The sequence below is a fragment of the Cupressus sempervirens genome, chromosome 9, assembly GCF_028749045.1.
Source record: "Cupressus sempervirens isolate cs-2001-9-10 chromosome 9, ASM2874904v1, whole genome shotgun sequence".
NCBI classification, from domain to species: domain Eukaryota; kingdom Viridiplantae; phylum Streptophyta; class Pinopsida; order Cupressales; family Cupressaceae; genus Cupressus; species Cupressus sempervirens.
In genome coordinates this window covers 50,201,263-50,225,422 of record NC_143126.1, presented here as the reverse complement: position 1 = coordinate 50,225,422, position 24,160 = coordinate 50,201,263, and the positions used below count along the sequence as shown (strand labels likewise).

Genomic DNA, 24,160 nt, shown 5'->3' with positions numbered 1-24,160 from the left:
TTGCCATCACCGCCGCCTTGTCCATTGCCATGTGTGACATTGCTGTCATCGTCATGTATGTCATCTTCATTTTGTCCATTGTTGTCACCGCAATCGTGCATCATCATGTTTATCACCGTTGTTGCATCCGTCAACAACGTCAAGTTTGTATCCATCGTCAAATGTGTATTTGTCGCCGTAGTTGTGTCCGTCGATGACATCATGGCTGTCTCCATCATCATAGTGTGTCCATCATTGTGGTTGCATCAGTCGCAATAGCTATGTTTTTCGCCATTAAGACATTGCTTGTTGTCGAGGCTCTATCCATCATCGAGGCTTCAACCGAGGTTCTATATCCCATTGAGGTTTTATTTATAGCTAAAAATTTATTTGTCGCCAAAGGTACTCTCTGTTGAAGTTTTTTCTGCCAAGGTTCCCTTTACTAAGGTACTCTTTACTGAGGCTCCCATCATTGCGACACCCATCATTGAAGCTCTTGTCGTCGAGTGGCTAAGTTTGTGTCAGCATCAGCGTCTGTGTGCATGACCGTACCCAAAGAGATTTTTGAACATAATGACGTGAAAGATTTCATCAATTTGTGTTAGTGGGATCTTGATGAAGGCTATGACAATGTTTATATCACATTGGCACAGCGGATGCTTAATGACAGTATGGTGCAAGGGAGGTTTGATGATCATTCACTCCTTTCTCATGTGTGTTTGGTTCGGGTCCCTGGTGACTTAGGATACGACAATATTTATATTAGAGTGGTGCAGCGAAAGTTTCATAGCAATATGGTGCTGTGGAGGATTGACGTCATTTCACTTGTCTTGCCTACGCATTTGATTTGGGACCCGGGAGCTGTTGGTGTCTCATTTGATGATGGATTGCTTGAGGACAAGCAATTTTGGGTAGCGAGGATTTGTCATGTCCCCAAATTTGAATGTAATAATTAAATTAAATTAATAAATTAACTGGACCCAGAATATAAATAATATAATAAAAGGACCTTTAATTATTTATTTTAATTAATTAATATGGGCCCAAAATATTATTTGTATTGGTGGTTTTGATTGATTTAATATATCTTGGACCTATTTTTATCTTAGTTTCTGTTGGTAAGTTTTGCCGTCGGCTATCTTTGTACACCCTCGGAAACGTTTTCCCCGACGGGTATTTAAGCACGGTTTGTATGTAGTTGTAGGTATGCATTCTGATTATTTTACTTTGTACTGTGAATTCTCGTTGGGATTCTCTGTTATTTTCCATTTCGGAAGTGAAAGATCTTCCCTACTTGGCTTATTTGGTTTCGGTGGGATTCAACCCTCACCCTATTCCGTTGCATGTAATACTTCGCTCGGATTTGGCAAATCAGAGCACCATCTTTTTGCAAATTTAATTGAAGGTAATTCATGTTCAATCTCCATTCTTGTTTGGTTTATTGATGAATTCAGATCTATAAATTTATGGTTGCATAACTCAACATTCCTCCTCTATCCGTACACCATCCATCCTCCACATCAGGAAGTGCATCTTTTGTAGTGCAATCATATGACTTGGACAACTCCGTAATTGTACTGCTGCTATTATACCGTACGACTTGTCTTCTGCCTACACCATACAACCGTTGCACCTCCATCCCGTACGACCATAGTGACATTCCACAGTACGGCCACCACTCTACCGTACGACCATCAAGATAATACCATACTACATGAAGCACTAGCCACCCGAAGTACTGAGGGAGAACTACCTGAAGTACTAGCCACCCAAAGCACTAAGGGAGAACTACTTGAAGCACTGACCTGAAGCAATGTCCACTTGAAGCATTGAAGGAGAACTACCTGAAGCATTGGCCACTCAAAGCACTGACCTAAAGCACTAGCCACCCAAAGCACTAAGGGAGAACTACTTGAAGCACTGACCTGAAGCAATGGCCACTTGAAGCACTAGCCACCTGAAGCATTGACCCGCAGCATTGACCTGAAGCACTGACCCGAAGCACTAACCTAAAACACTTGCCACCCGAAGCACTAAGGGAGAACTACTTGAAGCATTGGCCACCCGAAGCATTGACCCAAAGCACTAACCTGAAGCACTAAGGGAGAACTACCTAAAGTATTGGCCACTTGAAGCACTGAGGGATACTACTTAGAGCACACAACCAGACTACCTGAAGCACACGACAAGACTACCTAAAGCATATTACGAGACTTCATAAGGAAACTCTAGAACAAAACATTATAGTAAGTATAATGTAAAGATGGTATATAATAGAAATCATTCACATTTTCAAAAATTTGTATGGCCATGTGAAGAACTACATAATTTTGAAATTTTGGGATTTCACCAATTTTCCCATATGTTGCCATCAATGCCAAAGGAAGAAATTTGGGTAACAGGGTATGATGATCCTATATGTCAGAGCGCAAGTCATTATGAGGTGTATAGACAAAGATATTAATGATTTACCAGTCGTAGTCAGGTACAAGCAGAACATGATAGAATGAAGAAAATGGTAATTTGTGTCAAGGAATTATTTTCAAAATAATTACTTAATTAATTAGGGACAACATCTTAGATGTTAACCCTAACTTAGCAAAGGTTAATTTGTGTTTTGGGACGTATGAAGACATGAAGGCCAACAGGAGAAAACAAGGTATAAAGGAAAGATTTGGATATGCAAAGTTGTGTGATGTCTTTTGACATTGAAATGTACTTGATATATGATGCGAACTTTATGTTAGAGTAGGGAAAGGACAGTATATGCGAAGTTGTGTACGGAGAGTTACAAAGGACAAATCAGATATTGAAGATATCAGCATTGTCAAAAGGTTTTTGTATTTATTCCTTTTTTGTACAGAATATATCATTGTAATTGTATGTTTGGGCAGTAGGATCATCTTGCATACCTTTTGTAATTGTAATAAACCAACTCTTAACAAGGTTGAGGCTTCTAACAAAGTTTAGTCCTCTAACAAGATAGAGACACTATATGGATGTAATAAACTCCTAACAGGGTTAATATCTTTCACAAGATCTTTTTGATTAGTGGATCATTTTGTGGGTACCATCTCCACCGGGGCTTTTGCCTTTGCCAAGGTTTCCCTAGTTAACAAATAATAGTGTTATGAGTTGCATTGTGTTACTATATTATTTACTTTTCAATTTAATCACATATGCATGTTTTGAGATTGTAAAAGATATTGATAGCTGGGCAAAAGTTTGTGAAATACTGATTCAACCCCACCTCATTTCTAACAGGTTGTACAAGAACACAATTTAGAAGGAAGCTTGAAGTTTAGAAACACAGTAAATGATATATGTTAGCAAAATCACATTCAGACAAATAGGCCGGACAGCCATACTTGAAATAGTACAAGGAGATAGAGTTCATGTTATTATAGAAAGACCGAGAACTGGAATGTTGTAATAAACAATAACAAAATGAACAAATCAGAGGATGAAGTAAACAACAACAGAATAAACAGAAGCGTAAGGACTGTGACGACAGAAGAATAAACAAATCAGAACAAAGGAACGGACAGGTCAGAATATACACAAAATCTGTACATATCAACAGTATATGACTCGGCACATCAGCATATATGCTGCCATCAGTTTGCAGAAGAAACAAATTCCAACCATGCAATACAGATGCGTAAATTGAGATCAAGGACTATCTATGAAGGACGTGTATCTGAGATAGAATGATAAACATGAAGTTTATATATATTTTCCTTTGTGCATCTACCAAGCTCAGTTATAATGAAGTTAGCAAAGTGCGATTATGGACAAGTTTATATATAAGCAAGCAATGATCATACTGAACCCATGTCAGATATCCATAGTGAAGAAACGATGAAATAAAAGGCACGCATATATAGCAATGGAGTTTATCAGCGAATTACATGCAGAGAACAATTTTGAAAAGAAGTTAAATAAAATATATGCAGCGATAGATGGACATATGAACGGTGTTCTCATCATAGAGTACAGTATAGACAGGGAAAAAATCTATCAGAATACAATGTAATTGAGCCCATAGCAAATATGACCGATGATTATGACTGTGTTGAGAAGTGATGTACAGCCAGGGATATTATAGGGACGAATGAAATACTAAATAACATTACCAGTAATATGCAGATAGGAGTTAGCCAATGATAGGACTAATGAAAGAAGTCAGCAGTGAAATTTAAAAAGGAAATAGAATAACAACAGAAGCAAAGACCTTTAAGCCATCCTTATCGAACAGTTGTCGTTGCTGGAGAAAAGCACAGAAACGACAAATAGAATGGTGCGTTTAAATGATAAGAGACAAGGGATTCAATGATGGTGATTAACCGCAGGAAAGAGACTAGCAGCAGTCTGTAGATAACAATAATATATGATAAGGGGTAACGATAGTGATTGTGACTTGGCCAAAGTATAATATATACAGAACGATTTAAAGGAAGAGGAGCGCATGAAATTTCCTGTGCATAAGAGTATATAATGGCAATTAATCCTTCCAAGGATAAGTCTATTATCCTTGTAATAGACGATTGATGCATAGTGGTGGAGAACTTGTACTCTTGAAAGAGAGGTCACAAGTTCAAATCCCACTGGGGGGTAGGGTATGTACACCTCGTTTGTAGCGCCAAGTGCCTCTCGAAAAAGAGTATGAGGTAGTCCCATATCACTGTCACCATACGTAAACCCAAAAACTATGGCATAGTGTCATGGACTATAAAACCACCTTACCTTACCTTACCTTATGCTTTGCCACAGCAGAGTTCAACGGGCTTGCTGCCATGGAGTTCAACGGGCTGAAGATGACATTTGGAAGAACAGCGTATGTGGATTAAATATTTGAAAGATAAATATGACCATTCTGTCTATTAATGTTTCTAAAAGGTGCGTTGACTAAGTCATGCATAAGACGTGACTAGATTAAATCTAGACTATAGAATAATATAAATTGGAGTTTATTTAGAAGTGTATGAAGACTTTAGTTTATTAATTGTTCATTATCAAAAAGCGCTATTATATCAAAGAGGAAAGAACTATTTATTTGTAAAGAGATGTGACTTTTCATTTGTAAAAAGTCACAACTTCAAAAGTGTGATATGTAACTAAAGATTATTAGTGCCTGCCTTATTTATATGGCAGGGAACTAATGTTTTCCTTTGCCCCCCTGCCATTCCATTTTAGACTACATGCATGAAAAGACTAAAATTATAAATTTTTGGGGATTGGAAATAGGTGGAAAAAGGCAGCCATAATAATCTAATAAATGCTTGTTTGCAGGGAACGACGTTGGCCAAGCAGAGGACAAGCAGCGAGGAAATTTATTGCATGTCCCATCATTTTTGTCCACTATGTTTCATGGGTTTAATTATCACTATGTTCCATATGTTTACTTAATATTTTAAAATTTAGTTTTAGAAAATAGTGTCATCAATAGTCATTGTTAAAAAGTATAGAATTTAATTAGCTATGTGCACATTAACTTGCTTATTATGATATAATGATTAACTTACTAAATTTTAAATAATTTTCAATTTTTAAAACAGTTGAAAATATTTAAAATATTTAGATTTTTTAAATAGGATCAACAATCATTATAAATTATTAAATTTGGTTGTTTATAAAAATATATAATTGCTATTGATTTTTCTATTTCATTCAAGGTTGCATGGGTACTCGTACCCACACCCCTGGTACTCGTACCCACGTACCCAAGTACCGGGTACACGTATCCCACGTACCGGGTACTCGGTGGAGAGCATCATAGCTAAGGACCTTGATTAAGATTCTGATTTTTTTTTTTGGTTTTTTGTTTTTGTATTAGCTTGTTGTTTATCAAACTTAATTCAATACCAAATCAGTTTGAAATTTTGATACTCATTAACAATAAACTTTATCACTGTTCAAGTTAAAAGTTTATCATTTGCAATATGTCATTGTCATATGGTTTAGGACTAAGTTACCGGATTCGCTCCTGAAGGGGCAAAATCGAAATTCGATTCGCATGAAATCAAATTCGGTCCTGGTTCGATTCAAATTCGCAGATTTCCTGTTAAATTCCCTGTGGGTCCTTCATTTCGCACCCTAGACGAATTTGATCGAATTTCAAGCGAATTTTGGAGTCCAAAAAAGAACCCGGATGGAATGACAGTGAATTTCGGGCGAATCTGGGCATACAGCGAAAAAGTTGAAAAAACGTTTGACTTTTTAATCATTTAAAAACGCGTTTTACTTTATTCTAGTTGATTTTACCATTTAATATTTATACAAAACCCTAAAACGACGCCGTCAACCATATTTTGCGTTCAAACTTCTTTATACTGCGGCTTGTTTTTGGGTTTGTTTTATACGGCGGTGTTCAGAGTTCAAATTTTCTTCTCCAACTCCAGCGATAAAAAAAGAGGTAGGTCTTTAAAAGAATCTGCACTACTCCAGATCCCTATTAACAACCAATGAATTGTTTTGCACGAATGAAAATAGTAGGATGAGATAAAACCAGGTCAAGCTCTCTCGGCTTTGTTTGATTGTGATTAATTTAGATTTTATTAAATATATTATATACATAAACTCTCCTAATCTCCTATCTTTTTAATAGCTTGTAATGTTAATGAAAACTTTGAATTTGAAAACAAAAGCTGGGGGAAAACACAGTTGTTAGACAGACGTACCAAGAATACTACTGTAGCTGTAATGTTGCTTTTAAGCTATCCAATAAGAGAATGCTATTCAGCTGTAGAATTGTGTATGGTTGAAAATTTATTTAATAGGCTGTTACTATTAATATGTCGATTTGTGGCTGTAATTGTTATGTGGTGAGAAGATTAGAGAAAAATATTTCCCAACACAACCTTGTATCAATTTTAACTTTTAAGTACTATATTAATCCTGCAAGCATGTGCTGAGCTGGCCTTGGTATCATTCAATAGCAGGTAGATTTAAAGAAAATGTGTTTAATCGTCTAAAGTTAAATTTAAAATTTAAAATGTGTGGGGTATCACTGAGTGGTGAAGTGATCAAATGTCATTAACAAGGTTTGAGTTCAATTCCCACATGGAAATTGCCAAACCAAGCTCCATACAATAATGGCCCAACAAAATCATGTGCCAAACACAGTAGAATGGGACCCTTTCTAAGCCCCCAAATATGAGAAGTGAGAACTGCAGTTCCTTAGTGTCCAATTACCCTTGGCAAAGATAAAATTACAACTCTATAGAAAATTTCAAAATTATATTATGACTATTGAATAACTTCTAACTTCTTACAAATTGTTCCTAGTTTTTAAATTTTCATTGTGAACTTACTGATATCTATTACAGTTTAGTTTGAGTGGATAAATGAGTTTTTTCCATATTTAATTTTTTGTTTTATGTATTGACATATTGTGTAATTTTTAAATTTGTGTGTAGATTCTATCATGGCTGGAAGTGATTCGGTTGGCAATAATCCCCACTTCAAAATCGACAGATGTTCCCCACTTTGGAAACATGTGGAAATGATTCGATCAATGCCGGGTGGAGGAGGTTACGTGTGGATTTGTAGCCATTGCAAGGAGGAATTTAGCAGCTCTTATAGTAGAGTAAAAGCACATTTGTGGTTTATTCCTCAAAAAGGCATCAAATTTTGCACTGGGAAGCCAAGAGTAAACGGGATACTACCTAAAACTTTTCTTCCAAATCACATCGTAAACAAATATATTCAAGAGCAAAAGCAAGCAGAGGAAGCTGCTGGGAGGGCAAATGCTTCACATCCGTTGGAAAGTGGTAGGCCTCTAAAGAAAGGGAAAACATCATCTATGTCTTCAACTACCACTCCTAGTGAGCCACTTGCAGAGGGCCATCCATTCATGCGTCCTCCTCAACAACAGATTGTAAGTAAAACAATGGCGGGACCCTTGGAATCATCATTCCAAAATGAAGCTAGAGACATTGCTGATCAAGCCATAGCCAGATGTGTTTATGCAAATGGATTGTCATTTAATGTTGTTCGCTCACCGTATTGGCAATACATGGTGAGGGCAATTAATGTGGCTCCAAGCGGGTTCAAGGGCCCTGGGTATGAGAAGGTACGCACCACTTTATTGGATAATGAGGTGGCCCGTGTAGAGAATGCCATGCTGCCCATCAAGGATGCATGGGTCGAAACAGGGGTGACAATAGTATCAGATGGATGGAAAGATGCAAGGAACCGTCCTTTGGTGAATGTTCTTGCAGTGTCTACAAGAGGTGCAATGTTTCTAAAAGTAGTGGATTGTGAAGGAGAGGTAAAGGATGGTCCTTTCATTGCAAACATTCTCATCCAAGCTATCGAGCAAGTTGGCCCTCAGAATGTTGTTCAAGTAATAACTGACAATGCGAAGAATTGTAGGGCTGCCGGCTTATTGGTTGAGGAGCGATATGAACACATTTTTTGGACACCTTGTGCAGTGCACTCACTCAACCTCATGCTGAAAAAAATTGGCACTAAGATTGAGTGGATAAAAAAAATGTATGAAGAGGCACAAGAGATCCAAATGTTTGTCATGAACCACCATATGACGCAGGCTATATTCAGACAATTCTCGAAATTGGAGCTCTTGAAGGTAAGTTGAATTGTTTAAAATTTAAACATGTTTTATAAATCTAGCCACTTTAGTAAGCTTTCTATGTTTTCAAATTTTTAATCTATTACTGTTTTGATTTTAAAATAGGTTGCTGAGACCCGCTTTGCCTCCAACACCATTGTTTTGAGGCGCCTTATCAAGGTTAAAGACGCATTGACTAGAATGGTAACTAGTCCTAATTGGACCGTATGGAGGCAATCTAATAGTGATAGAGCAACTACCATAAGGGGATTGATACTAAATGAATCTTGGTGGGATCGTGCGGAGTACCTTCTGAAGATCACAGAGCCTATATTGAGCATGATCCGATACACTGACATGGATAGGCCTTGCTTGGGTGAGGTATATGATGGCATTGACTCCATGATTGAGGACATTAGAAATATCATAAATGAGAAAGAGCAAGATCCTGATGAAAAGTTCTTCAAGGAGCTACAGTTAATCATGATAGAGAGATGGAACAAAATGACTACCCCTTTGCATCTACTTGCCTTTGCATTGAGCCCCAGGTTCTATAGCCAATCGGTCCTCAAGGGGAGTACCACTAGAGTTCCCCCATACAGAGATCCTGAAGTTGCTCAAGGGTACAAGGCAGCCCTTCGAAGACTCTTTCCTGAGCACCTACGACCTGTAGTGAGGTCTGAATTTATGAGTTTTGCGAGCACCGATGATTGTGGTATTGAGGCTCTTGAAGACAAGAACAATGCTAATGCTCATAAATGGTGGTACTACCACGGTCAAAAATACCAACACTTGCAGCCCATTGCCATCAAAATTTTATCACAGGTTGGTTTTTTAAATTTTAATCTTAACATTCTAATTACTAGTTTCTTGTTGGTAAATACTAAATATTCAAAACTCTAATTTCTAGTTTATTGTTGGTAAATTTGCAAATCTTGATAGGTTGCTAGTTCATCATCATCTGAGAGGAATTGGAGCACATACTCCTTCATCCACTCGATAAAACGCAACCGACTAAACTCCAAGAAAGTAGATAACTTGGTGTTTGTGCATTCAAACTTGAGGCTCACAACTCACAAAGAGAATATGTATAAAAAGGGGGAGGCAAAACAATGGGATGTCGAACCAGAGGCCGCGGAGTTGGAAGTCCACTTTGATGCACTTGCGATTGAAGATGGCGATCCTGAGATACATAGTAGTACTGATGGATCTGATCTTGAGGCTACGGCTGAGACTACGGTTGAGACTGCTGATGCTAGTGGCACTAATTGTGCTTCTAATCAGCAACTGCCTAATGATGATGAATTCTTCGATGATTTTTGATGATACATTGATATTTGTCATTTGACCACATATGAGCCTATGACTGATTATTGATTAAGTGATTAGTAATGTTGATATTCTTGTTTTAAAGACTAAAGTTTTGAACTGAAACATTCATATGGTATAATGGTGGTATATTTTGACATTTTGTCATGCCAATCGAACAAATCATTAATATATGTGGTGGTTGAATTTGCTAAATTGCTTTAGATTAGCATAGTGGCGTATGAATTGGTATGCTGCAACATATTTTTGCATATATATTTTTTATTTTATTTTTAAAAAATTCTTGTACGGATGAACCCAAAAAGAACCCGAACCCAGCCCAAAATTTTTTGATCGAATTCCGAACCCGAATGTCGAACCCGCATCCGAACCAGAATCCGAACCGGCAACTTAGGTTTAGGATCTTCTTGTTCATGTTTGAAGTCTGCCTTCTTTGTTATGCATCTAAGCATTTATCATGTATTATTATTTCAAACATATAGCAAATCTGAAACTAAAAACAGTACATTACATTTGTAAACTTTATCACTGTTCTTGTTTTGAAAAACCATTGTCATGACTCATAAAATCAGATTTTTTATAAATATAAAAGTGTAATTTTTAAGTAAGTTTGACATACCCAAGTACCTCCGTCCCTAATAATGAAAAATACTTTAAACATTCAGCAATAGCATATATATATATATTTGACTTATGGCTTATATTTTCAAATTTCTTGTTTTGAATGCTCAATGTCATGACTCATGACAAATATTTTGATTTTTATATTTTCTATAAAATATTAATTATATAGAAAAAATTAGGCTTACACACGTACCCCCGTCCCCTATTTTGAAAAATATGCGTACTCGTACCCGCTCCCGTACCCACGTACCCATGCAACCTTGATTTCATTATATCAAAAATAAAATTAGGTGGATTATCATATATACACTTTGATATAATATTCATATAATTTTATAAATAAAGTCTATTTTTTAATTTTTTAATTCAAAACTTCTTTAATGAAAATCTAAAACTCTCAAATCTCTTCCAATAAAAATGTAGTAATTGAAATTTAAAAATCTTCTCTAAAGAAAACCTAAAAATTAAAAATGCTCTAATAATAAAAATCTAGAATTTGTTAAATTGAATTAATAAAAATCTAAAATTTACAAAATTGAATAAATTATGAACAAAATATTATTTAGTAATTTTAGAAGTTTAGTGGAAATATTGATATTTAAGGATCAAATTAATCTATAAATTGCATTAAGTTCTATATGTTTTAACAATGGCCACTCAACATTAAAATTTATAACTTCTCATTTGATACAATAGACGCTAAACATTGTAGATCTTCATTATCACATCCATGTGTCACTCTCATTTTGAAATCGTCTAGCACTAGATTTCCACATAAACATTTCAAGATGATCCCAAAAGATAGGGACTCTAGCTCTTGAAGGGCTCTTGTTTTATTTTCAAATCAAGAGGTAAAAAGTTGGAGAAGAAATAAGAATATAATAAAAGAAATATATATTCAGATTTTCAAGCTGAAATATATATATATATATATATATATATATATATATATATATTCAAATGGAAAGAGAATGAAGAATAAAAGGGAAGAAAAGTGCGTGGAGGCAAAGATTAAAAAATTCATGCAGAGATAATTATTGTATTGAAGAAGAGAAATTATGCAATTGAAGTATCCATCATCAATTGAGAAAGCAATATTGCTAGGGTGGAATTAAAGTTTGTGTGTAGTGGGTTGGTGCTCACAAAGACGGCTGTGGGGAGTTGGTGCTTTCAGTAGGTTGGTGCTTGCGAAGTGTGAGAGTTGAAGCTTCCATTGAGTTGGTGCTCATAAACACAGGGGTTGAAGCCTCTAGTAGGTTGGAGCTTACTAATCTTTGTAAAAGAACAAGGTTATAGAAAAACATCTATTTGCCGTGGTTTTCTCCCGCATTGGGTTTCCACATAAAATATTGTGCCATTGTGTTCATGTGCATAATTGTTCATTTCAGCATTTGGAGGTAATCGTTTGGACAAAAGTTTTAAATTGACAAAGTTTTTTATTATACTGATTCACCCCACCCCTCTCCCCCCCTCTCAGTATAATTGTGTGCTCTTCAATAGACCCATTGCCTAAATGCTCTAGCAAGTGTGAAGAATAAATCTTCAGGATAACATATCTAAAGCAATGAATTGACTAATCTGCAACTTGCCAAAAAGGTTCATTTGAAGCTCACCTCAATTATTCAACACAACCAAGGAAAATATCTTTCTTTTATACCCCTTAAAATCAAGTAATTAGGTCGGCCTTTTAAAGCTTCCCCAATGTACATTTAATTACATAGGTCCACTCTTAAGGCATACACGCCTTCATAAGCGTCTTTACAAATAATAAAGTTCCCCCATGTTACTACAATGATATTGCATTTTACAATGATAAATACACTTCCTCATCATTGTTGGTTGCCAGTAAAATACATTGCATGTTACAAACAACGACCTCTCTAAAGTAGCACAAATGCTTCTCACTTTTAAACATAGGTGCATAAACATGTCTTTTATCATATCCGAAGCTCACTGACATTAATTCTTGCTCGCCAATAGGATACAACAAAAATACAACCATCTTTGCCAACAATCACTGTAAATTGGTTTGCTAACTATCTTCACCAAACAAATTGTAACTCATCCATAACTGAATATAAGACTCAGAGCATAGACATGATGTCTATGCTCACATAACTTATCTTGTCATTGGTTGTAAAAATCATTGTAATTTTCTTATTGGTCCACAATGTGGTGCCCTTATGTAACTAGTTGTAAATTTGTCGATCAGTGTTGGCCCTAGATCTTGGATTGATCTTGGCACTTTGTTGTATTTGGACATCTATAAAAGGCCAAGGTCTTCTCATTTGTAAGGGAGTCAGATTCATTAGATTAGAAGAGAGAAGAGTAGATTAGAATAGGCTAGCTAAGAGAGAGACTTAATCATACTCCTTGGATCCATAGTTAGCCATTTTCTTGCATTGCTTTCTCCCTTTGGTCCAAACTTTAGTCACTTTTCACATTACTTTCATTATCCGAGTGATTTTCTTTGGCCTCATTGAATTTGTGCCTATGAGGGCATATGGGACTTGATGCAAGATTTTGTACTTTGAGCACACAATTTGGATTGGTGTTCATGGATGCATCTAAGTCTGAGTACTGGATTTCTCACTTTGGGCTGAATTCCTTAGCTCTAGTGGACTTGCTCTCTTGGGCACATGTTAGCCCAACTGGAGGATTTCATGTGTTGGGCGTCAATTCTTGAGTGTGGAGGATTTCATGTGTTGGGCGTCAATTCTTGAGTGTGGAGGATTTCATGTGTTGGGCGTCAATTCTTGAGTGTGGAGGATTTCATGTGTTGGGCGTCAATTCTTGATTGTGGAGGATTTCTTCCTTTGGGCGTAAATCCATGACTGTGTTGGATTTTGTTCATGACTTAATCATTTTTTCAACTTCCTTTGCATATAAAATATGACATTTAAGTATATGTCATTTAGTTATATTTTGTCTGGAATTTGGATGTTTGAGAGTAGTTTCAGATTGCCAAAAGTTATAATGTAGATCCTAGATTTTAGAAGACCCAAAATTTTTCAGACTGAGCTAAATTTTATTAATCAACACGCTTACTCCGGTTTTCTTTTCCACAACTTTTTCTTCAAATTTTTTAATAAATTTGATACTAGAACAAGGATTTTCCAAGAATTTTTACATATTTTCTTGGATTAGAATAAAATATCTTCAGAACTTGCCATGCTTTTTCCACCTTTTGATGCTTTGGTCATTTTCACTCATTCTTCTAGAGTTGGATGCTTTTTTGATTGTTATGTCAGATCTGGGACTCGATGCCTTTCCTGATTTTTCGTCTTTTAGGTTTTTTTCAGTGCGTTCTCACTTTTCCTCAGGAATTGCCTTTTCAGATCAGAAGATGCTTTTTGGATGCCCCTTCCAGAAGATACCTTTTCAAACTTTGTAAATTTTTGACCATCGGCCAGATTTGTTCAATGTTTTAGATATAAAACTGGATACCCCTTTTCCTCTTCCTGAGCAAGTGCTCATCTGTTCTGCGGAAAATAGACTTACTATGAATAGCAAGTTTGTTTAAATGCAAAATTAGGGTAGATTGGGACACAATTAAACTTACTAAAAATAAACACTGCCAAAACTAGCAAGTACTTCCTAACTCAAAATATGTCCATTGGTGAGACTTACTAAAAAAAGTCATACTAGAAACATAAACTTCCAAAAATTAGCAAGTATGTCAAAATATTAAAAATTTCGTTGGCATTATTTCTGAAAGATCAATTCTCATTCACAGTTGACCTAATTCATGGCAAATGCAGTTTCCATTCTAGGAGCTAGGTGGACAACATGATTTTTCTAGACTTGGCCAATTTCACCAATTCTCATTTGAAACATGGGGAACCTTAGGGGACTGAGCTGAACACTACCAAGAATGAAAGCAATACCTTCAACAAAAAGAGGGCTCCCTATTTGCAATGGGGCGATGTATGAAAAGCTCACAACACTACTCAGCTATAAAAGCAGCAACCAGCAACAAGAACTAATCACCTTTTCTTAATCCTTTCCAAATCATTCCTAATGTGCAACGTAAATTCCTGAAAACTGAATTATATTTTTATCAATGAACTCCAATGTGACTCTTGTAATGAAGCCACTCCGAATCCACTTGATTGTATCTCTCAACAACATGGAGAATGTCACCTGCGAGGGTTTTTGTCCTCACAAATTAGTGAGAAGAAGCACAATCTCCTTCAAGAATAGAAGCACAAGCAATAACAATATTCAACATGCCCAAATGAGAACCCCAACCCTCTTAAAGCTTTTTAGAAACTTGCTTCTCAAATTGACTTTAAATTTGTTTGAATCAGTCAAACAAAAAAGCTCTTTGATGAACTTGCACGGGCCAGGTATATTTAAAAAAGTTAAATATTTGTATTTTTACTGTCTTTTTTCCACGTTTGCATGTTTATCCACTAGTCTTCCATGTACAGTGAGTCTGCATGACAGGCACGCCAGGTACCTGTGGCGAGCCCGCACTATAGACCTAACTAAGAGCTTCCACGATTTCATAGCTGATCAATTTAGCCCAGAATTTAGTCTGGGAGTGTTTAATCCTCATGTGATACACTGCATGAAATGTGTAATTTTATATGGTTTCATAATAGTGTTTCCACATTCACTGTGCTAGTCGACCTTTGTTTTTTGCCATTTGCAGTTAAATTTTCTTCTGTTATTCCTCTATTTCAACATATAGGTGTTTTGTTATGTAACATGGTCTACCCATAGTTAACTGTCTCAGATACTAAAAAGTTGAGCAAGCAATACATATTACAGATCAAATTCAAGACGGCATTGGAATCTGAGCTTCCGGCACCAATACCACTAGCAAAGGTAGCTTCACCTTGGATGGACTAATAGTTGTCTTTATACATACGCTGCGCCCCTGGTAGGAAGCAGCTAATAATGGCTGACATGGTCTACCCATAGTTTGTCAGATGCTAAAAGTTGAGCAAGTAATACATATTACAGAACAATATTCATTCTTATTAACTTTTAGATTGTGATATCTTCAATATGTTTGTACTTGTTGACTGCAAATACAGAAGTATTTCATCCACTCTGTTTCTGTTAGAGGTCTTGAGAGGAGCACAACAGTCATTGATGACAGATGCAAGATGGTGTCTGTCTGGCATCCTTTTCTTTATCTCCTAGAGTTCAGTTGACTAGTCATGCCTCAACTAGGATTTGAGGGCAACGTTTCAGGCCTAGTCTTATATTACAGAAGCAGGGCTTTACAAGCCTGATCGAATAGACTTAGACCTTCACAATACAAGTAGCTGAGTCATACTTCCGTACATTTTCAGCCTGTATCTTAAAATCTGTAGCCCTTAGCTGAAAACAAATTTGATAACAAAGGTTCTTAGACATGAATTTTGATTCTACTTGTATAGTGGATCAATACTCTTCCCAGTGGCTAAGGTTAATATATCTATTTTCAAAATCCGTTGCAACTTTTTTGACAACGAATGAGCTTGTTAATGAAATCCAAGCAATATACTACCATATTGTGGTGTGGTCTAGTGATTTCTTTCAATTTCCTTACCTCTCCTACTTAACTACCCAGTAATATGAGTTTGAAGGTCTGATCATTTGCTTTTAGTGGATGTTTTTTATTTTTGTTTTGGTGTGCTAATTATCCCTTTGGCTTTGCTGATCTTGACTTTTCTTCCTATTGTTTCCTACCATTTTACTACTATGGTCTCTAGTAACAGACAATCAATGAATGGTCTTTTAAATGATTTACTTGTGATGAATGATGAAATCAATTAATTTGGATGATTCTGTGTAATTTTTTCATAAAACATGTGTCACTTGATGAATTTGGCTGGAGATAATTTTTGTTAGTATTGTTTTAAGTGCAGATTTTAATCTATCAATTGCTCACTTGCATTCAATTATAGATGTCATTATGTTCTTATTGAATACCTTCACAGGGTTTGGTCCTTTAAAAAAAATATAATTGAATAAAAAAAAGAGCAGACCCTTTGAATGTATTTAATAAGAACAGACGAATATCTATTTAATGAAATACAATTCATTTACTCCAATTTGTTGTTTTTGTAGATAAACTTGAGACATCGGAGACGAGACGACATAATGCTTTACCCTGGCTACATTCCTCTTCAAGGTACCGAACCAAGAGTTCTTCATTATGGTTTGGAGTTTGGTGTTGGCAACTGGAAATTTGACAAGGCTGACTGGAGAGAGACAGATATGACAAATGTCTGCTGGAGGCAGTTTCCAGAACCGCCTAACCCTTCTACATTGATGTCAATAGATGAGAACATCTTAAAAAGAGACAAATTAAGTATTGAGTGTGTAAGGACATTAAATGATGCTCTATATTTACATCATGTAAGAAGAAACTGTTTGAAAACACAATCTAGTGAGAACACATTACAGGCACAATCTCCGCCAGGTAAATCTGATCAAGTTGAGAGAAGCAAAAGCTTTGAATATGTAAATCAAGACCTGCTGGAGAAAGATGCATCATCTGATAATGCAATCCATGGTAACAGTGAACATCTGAAAATTACTAATAGACATTCTTCGAGTGAGAAGGAAAGTTCCTTGGAAGGAAAAAGGGGAGTCTCAGCAAAGGATGGTTCCCATCTTCTTGTAGGTACTGGTGCTAGGTATTGGATGGTTATGCTATGGCTTCTTTCTGTTTTAGGTTTTTTAGTGCTTGTCTCAACAGCATATTCAAGACAGAAAGACGAAGTGCTCCGGAAAAAGAATCCACGCACCAAACAGTAAATACTCATTCCAACAATTTAGACAGAACTTGGGAGCTTCATCAGTGAAGCATTTTAGCTTTGACCCAATAGAGGAGACCCACCTGTTGTAGACCATACAACCCTTACATTGCTTTATGATGGTGTTCTCATGATTTAGGACAATATTTCAAAGCATATCATAGGCAATATTCTAAACTGCTTTAGAGTGTGCATGTAGCAAGGCTTAAGAAATCACTCAGTCCCAAGGAATGAATTTTAAATATACGGATATCAGAAGGATGTAGTGGTTTGTAGGCCTACAGTGATATTTTGACATGTTGTGTTGCTACGAAGGTGTATTCTCTCAAAGCTTCATTTTATATCGAATAAGAGTTCAATCATATGGTGCATGTCATGTAGAATGAGAACCCTTGTTGGTTGACTTGAGATTAAAAACCTAAAAATGCGGCACAATTTTCAAGGTTCCACATTAAAAAATTTAATGTAATGTTACTTTCACCTAAAAAATGCTGCTGGGGACAAGGTTCATGGAACATTGAGGTGCTGATTGTATGATATAAATATGAAGAGGGAAGGGATAAATTCAAACAATTAATAAGCCATAAATGCTACAATCTGCCTGCATGGCTGTTTCCAAATATGATTACTGAACTCTGGAGGCTGAATCAAACTGGTAGTTAAAAGCTGTGATGAATCAGCTATATATATTACCATTTCATCAACCAGATCAGATCTTTAGTTCAAAATGAAGTTTCTAATGAGATAATTTTAGCAGACATCTATGTGATAGAGCGTATGACGTTCTCTTCTCAAGTGCCATGCCATGAATGGCCAGGTTAGACGAAGATCCCTGCACAATATTTGTACATGTTGTCTTCATATAATTTGTCAAGGTCACACGATGAAACAAATGAATTAAAAATCCTCGAAAAAACCATTTCCTTTTCTCATGAAGGCTCCTAGGTTTCAATTTTAACTGTGTGGATTGAACATAGATACAAGAAATTAAAAAACTTGCACAGTTCGGGACAACTTCTGCCATTTATTCAATTCAAAAAGATAGAGAGCATCTAAGGAGATCTATATTTTGAAGGATTGCTAAAGGCATAGCCTTAGTGGCCTTGGGCTGGGGTCCCAGGGAGGGGGCTTACTAAAAAATAGAGCACTCACCGCTGAGATTTTTTAGGAATGTTTAAAGCTGAAAGGTTTCATGAATCATAAAATGTATTACAGTTTAAAATTTTGAATTCCTAAACTTAAGGAAGTTTTAAAGATTTTAAATTTAAAATATCAAATGAAAAAAAAAAAATTTCCTTTTTTTTTGTTCAAATTTTCTTTTATTTGTTGACATGTGGCACAAAGCTTTCCTAAACTGGAGGGGTTATTTCCAGCCCCACCTCATTTTCACCCTCTCAAATTAAAAGGGCTAAAAACTTGGGCCTCCTATTTTGGTGGAAAAGATTCTAAATAATCCTTTAGCCTCAAAGAAAAAATATCATGGGACCTCTATTTCCTTAAAAATAGAGCCCAAGCCCAACTCATAGGACCCTGCCTTAGTGGCCCTCACGAATCTGATGGTAAGTCAGAGTAATTGTGTCAAACAAGAGAAAATTTTAGATATTTATGGCATGTACTTTTTGAATGTCAATTTCATAGATTTTCAAGGACAATCTTATATATTATAAAATCATAAAAGTTCTAATTTTATTCTATTGTCAAAATAAGCAACTGCTAAACACATCTTAAAATGATACAATTTTTATTTTGAATTTTCATATTATATTTTAATTCATCATTTAAATTTTCTTATTAACATTTTATAGGATTCTCTTTTACAATATTTATATGAATATTATGATCATACTAATCTACATCTTTACGCACTCATGTGCACATAACAACTAAATAGATTAAGTAATGTGTATATATCTTCTTACTTTAAAAAATATATTTTATTTGAGATTAATTTTATCTATTATTAGAGAGCTATTTTATTTTAATAGTAACTTAATCAATAATAAGAATATATATATCATTTGCTGTATTTTTTCATTGTTTTAAAGTTACTCCATAGAGAATAATTTAGATATGACAATAAACTACACTAATAGTTAGACGCATTTGCTATATTTTTTCATTGTTTTAAACTTACTCCATAGAGAATAATTTAGATATGACACTAAAGTACACTAATAGTTAGATAAATTATAATAAAATGAAACATGAAGTTAAAAACTTATACGGTTGACTCACTATACTAAACATCAAGACCATCTGACAAAGTGAACAACCAATTTGATGTAGCTAAAAAAGGACACTGAACACCAAATTATTTTGATTTCAAGCCAAAATAATTCAAAGAAGATTGTTTTCCATATGTAGACATATACATAGGAGCATGTCTAAATCTCTACCTAGCTAGATTTATAAGCAATGCCATTGAACTAGGAATCCCCAACTAATAATGACTCTTTAGAGGGCCCCTAATTATTGCAATATGATAGTTAAGGAATTAACTCTTCCTATTTGACCTTTGCATAGAAAAAATTTGAGGATTCAATTTTTGTAACATAATTTTGGGATTGGTTGGTGAGGTTGTTCGTTGTGGTCCTCATTTTCTTCAATTGTATGCATGCTTTTCTTGTATTTATTTTTCTCTTCATGCAACATTTGTTCTTGGTTGGGGGAGCTAGTTAGATTTTCCCTAGTCTTGGTTCTATCATGTTTTGGCTTTGTCCCATCGTATGTCGAGAGTAATATCTTTTGTTGTGGGTTTTTGGTCCCTCTATAATTGTTTTTTAATAGGATTTTGGGTCCCTTCAAAACATGTTTTTGCTTAATTCAAAAACATAATTTTAGGATTATTTATCAAAATGTTGACATTGATGCCACATAATTTGTTGGGTAATCAAATTATATTCTAATATTTTTTTGTATGTTATTGATTTATTGATGAAGGGTGCTCCCCTTAAAACTATAAACTCATAATAGAAACAAAGAAACTACAACAAATGCGAGAACAAAAGATGGACTTCTTATTTGCACCGTAAATGATTCACAAGTACAATATGCTAACCCAAATGGGTGCCTTCATTACAATAAATTGCAAGACAAGCTGCGAACTATCACCCAGACCTATTCTAGACAATGTTCGGGCCTTTCTTAAATAGACAATTTTATGTCGCCCAGGAAGGTTCTAGACAATGAAACTTAATACTTAGGGCTGATAGACCCTAAGAATACATATAGAGTCAGCCAAATACATCTTTGACAACTATTTTAGATTTCGGGTAGCCCAACTTTCGAAAGCCATAACTCTCAAACCGTTGCTCCGATTGGCTATTATAATCGCTTTTTGGAAGCACCAACTTTTGATCTAAAGGCTTGAAGCATTACAGATGCTCTTTCGTCGAGTTTTCAAACCTCATCCGAGCACTCTAAGGCCTCCAACGGTGAGTTTGAAGATTTTTCTGTAAATTTTCTATCGAAAATTTGCAATAACTTCTCTGATACTTAAGCTGGAGCAATGATGTTTTTATAGTAGGCTTATAACTCTAAAATGAACCTTCATGTAGAAAATGAGAACATTCCAAACTCGTATGACAAACTTAGTAAAAATAGAAAACTCCCATAAATAGTAACCACCTTGTCTACTAGTCCTTATAAAAATATAAAAGATTAAAAAGAAAATATTTTTGGGTGATGCAAGATTGCTCTTACACCCAGGATGCTCCTGCATTAGACACCCGAGGTAATTTGAGAAGTGACTCTGTCATGTCTTTGGTGTTTAGCGGAAAACCAAAATGGTTAACCTCCCCTCTTGCTAGCCATGATAAATCCTCTACTGGCCTCCCTTTCCATTTGACCAGGTATTCCTCATAAGTTCTGTTCCTTGTGCTTTTGCCAACACAACCATCCAATATCTCCTCAATCTCCTTTGTAGCCGAACTAGTTGCTAGAATACTCCACTGTGCTTTTGCAACTTCATCTCCATCACCTCCTTCATAATACACTGTCAAATCTGAAATATTAAATACTAGTGAAATATTCAATTCAGCAGGCAACTTCACTTCATAAGCATTTCCAGAATCATGTCTTTTCACTATCTTGCACGGTCCAAACTTCTTCATCTTTAACTTATTATATGTACCCATTGGAAAACACTCATTTCTCAAATGAACTATGACTTCATCTCCAACTTAAAATTCTTTATACATCTTTTTCACATCTGCCTCAACCTTATACAGTGTATTCATTTTTACGATGTGTTTCCTCACCTCCTTATGGGTGTTCTTCAAATGTTCAGCAAATTCTTCTGCTTCAATACTACTTATCTCTCCTTTATCCAACTGCCTAAATTCAGAAGCATTTATGGGACTACTCTCATATACAATCTGGAATGGTGATTTACCAGTACTCCTATTGACATAATTATTATATGCAAATTCTGCCTATGGTAAAATCATAGCCCATCCTTGTGGCTTGTCTCCAACCAAACATCTCAGCAAGTTTCCCAAACTGCGATTCACAACTTTTGTTTGTCCATCACTCTGTGGATGATGTGATGAACTAAACTTCAAATCTGTCTAACTTCTAACACAATGTATGCCAAAAATACTCAAAAAATTTGGTATCTTGATTTGAAACTATACTCTTTGGCAGAGAATGTAGTCTCACCACTTCTCTAAAAAATAATTCTGCTATATGAACAACATCACTAGTCTTCTTGCAAGGAATAAAATGTGCCATCTTTGAAAACCTGTCAACTACTACAAAAATAGAATCATGCTCGCACTGCGTCCTCAATAATCCAAGAACAAAATCCATGCTGACATCTTTCCATGGTTTCTCTAGTATAGGTAATGGCTGATACAATCTTGTATTTTGCTTCACTCCTTTTGCCATCTGACATACTCTACAACTTTGTACAAACTTCTTCACATCTTGTTGCAACTGTGGCCACTAATAATTCTCAACAACCAAAGCTATGGTTTTATCCTTGCCAAAATGTCCAACCAACCCTCTACTATACTTCTCCTTGATGAGATTCTCTCTCATTGAACTTATGGGAATGCACAATTGGCTTTCTTTAAACAATATACTATTTTGGATCATGAAATTCAACAACTTTTTCCTGTCAAGTGTAACAGGTTCTATACAAGCCTTCCACTCTTCACCAAAATCAGAATCATCTAGATACAAAGTACTGAGATCCTTGAACCCAACCACCGCTATCTGCATTTTTGTTAGCAAAAATTGTCTTCTACTAAAAGCATCTACAACTCTGTTAGAGTTCCCACTCCTATGTTTCAAAACAAATGTGTAACTCTACAAAAACTCAACCCACTTCAAATGCCTTTGGTTCAATTTTCCTTAACTATTCAAATATTTCAAAGCTTGATGACCAGTATACAAAACAAACTCCTTAAGAAGAAGATAGTGTCTCCACTTCTTCAATGCTTGAACTATAACATAAAATTCTTGATCATAAACATAATATTTTCTTTTTGCATCATTCAATTTCTCACTGAAATAAGCAACATGTCTACCTTCATGGCTCAAAACAACTCCTATTGTGGTACCACTAACATCATAGTCTACTTGAAACACCTTGTTAAAATTAGGAAGTGCTAAAACATGCTGCTCAATAACTTTCTGTTTCAATAGATTAAAAATCTTATTTGCTCCTACAGTCAACTTAAATTCTTTCCTATCCCCTCTCATTGTTTCAGTCAAGGGTCCACAAATACTGCTAAAAAGTCTTATGAACTTTCTGTAAAATCTAGCCAATCCATGAAAAGATCTTACCTCTGTCGCACTCCTTGGAGTAGGCTATTCAAGGATAGCCTTCACTTTCTTTGACTCCATTTTTAGACCTTATGCTGAGACTACAAATCTGAAGTACACCAACTCCTTTACAAACTACAACTCTTCAGGGTTATCAACAACTTTTCTTCCCCCAACTTATCAAACACCTTGTGAATATGGATCAAATGCTCCTCCAATGTTTTACTAAAGGTCAAAATATCATCTAGGTAAACAATGACAAACTTACCTAGAAAATCCTTCGGTACCTCATTCATGAGCCACATGAAAGTGCTTGGTGCATTGGTTAGCCCAAAAGGCATGACTAGCGACTCGTATAGTCATTTGGTTTTGAAAGCAGTCTTCCACTCATCACCTTCTCTAATACGAATTTGATGGTACCCACTCTTCAGATCTATCTTTGTGAAATACTCAGCTCCATTCAAATAGTCTATAATATCATCCATTCTTGGCAATGGAAATCTGTACTTGATTGTGAACTTGTTGATAGAGTGAGAATTTGTGCACATCCTCCATTCTCCATTCTTCTTTGGTGCTAATATTATTGGTACATCACATGGACTTAGACTCTCTCGAATCAACCCCTTTTGCATCAACTCATGAACTTGTCTGTTCAACTCTTCACTTTCTACTGGTGTCATTTTGTGTACTGCCTTGGCTCCGGAAACCAAATCCATCTGGTGGCTGATCTTCCTCACTGGGGGCAATCCATTAGGTACATTATCTAATACAATATCAAAAAACTCTCCCAACATATCTACAACTTCTGTAGGCACCTCCTCTACTTCTTTACTATCTTTTGGAATTATAGAAAAACACATATGCTCATGCTTCATACCTTTGAGAAATTCTTTTCCATCAACAAAACATATTATGGTAGCACTACATACTTTTTTCTCTTTCTCCTTCAATGGCTTCAAGTTATGTTTTACTCCATCCTTGGTTAGAGTGTAGATATTTGCTCGCCCATCGTGTACATCATGCATGTCAAATTGCCACGACCTACCCAACAACATATAACATATGTCCACAGGTATGATATCACATAGTACCTCATCCTGGTAGCTTCCAATCTTGAACTTCACTGAAC

General features: G+C 35.7%; 2 protein-coding genes across 4 annotated transcripts in view; both read left to right on the top strand.

The window, feature by feature from the left end:
* The window catches only part of LOC149537562 (peptidyl serine alpha-galactosyltransferase), a 107,959-nt gene extending 90,335 nt beyond the window's left edge, over positions 1–17,624 (top strand). For all 3 annotated transcript variants that reach the window (XM_089798966.1, XM_089798965.1, XM_089798964.1), the window contains exon 9: positions 16,571–17,624. In XM_089798966.1, the coding sequence (XP_089655092.1) occupies positions 16,571–17,263 (693 nt within the window). In that variant the 3' untranslated portion in view covers positions 17,264–17,624. The remainder of the gene's footprint in view (positions 1–16,570) is intronic.
* On the top strand, positions 7,414–10,075 carry LOC149537563 (uncharacterized). The gene is made up of 3 exons (XM_089798967.1): positions 7,414–8,569; positions 8,678–9,376; positions 9,494–10,075. Exons 1-3 carry the CDS (start codon positions 7,484–7,486, stop codon positions 9,872–9,874), a joined length of 2,166 nt encoding a protein of 721 aa, XP_089655093.1. The 5' UTR covers positions 7,414–7,483; the 3' UTR covers positions 9,875–10,075.
* Positions 17,625–24,160: the final 6,536 nt, after the last annotated feature.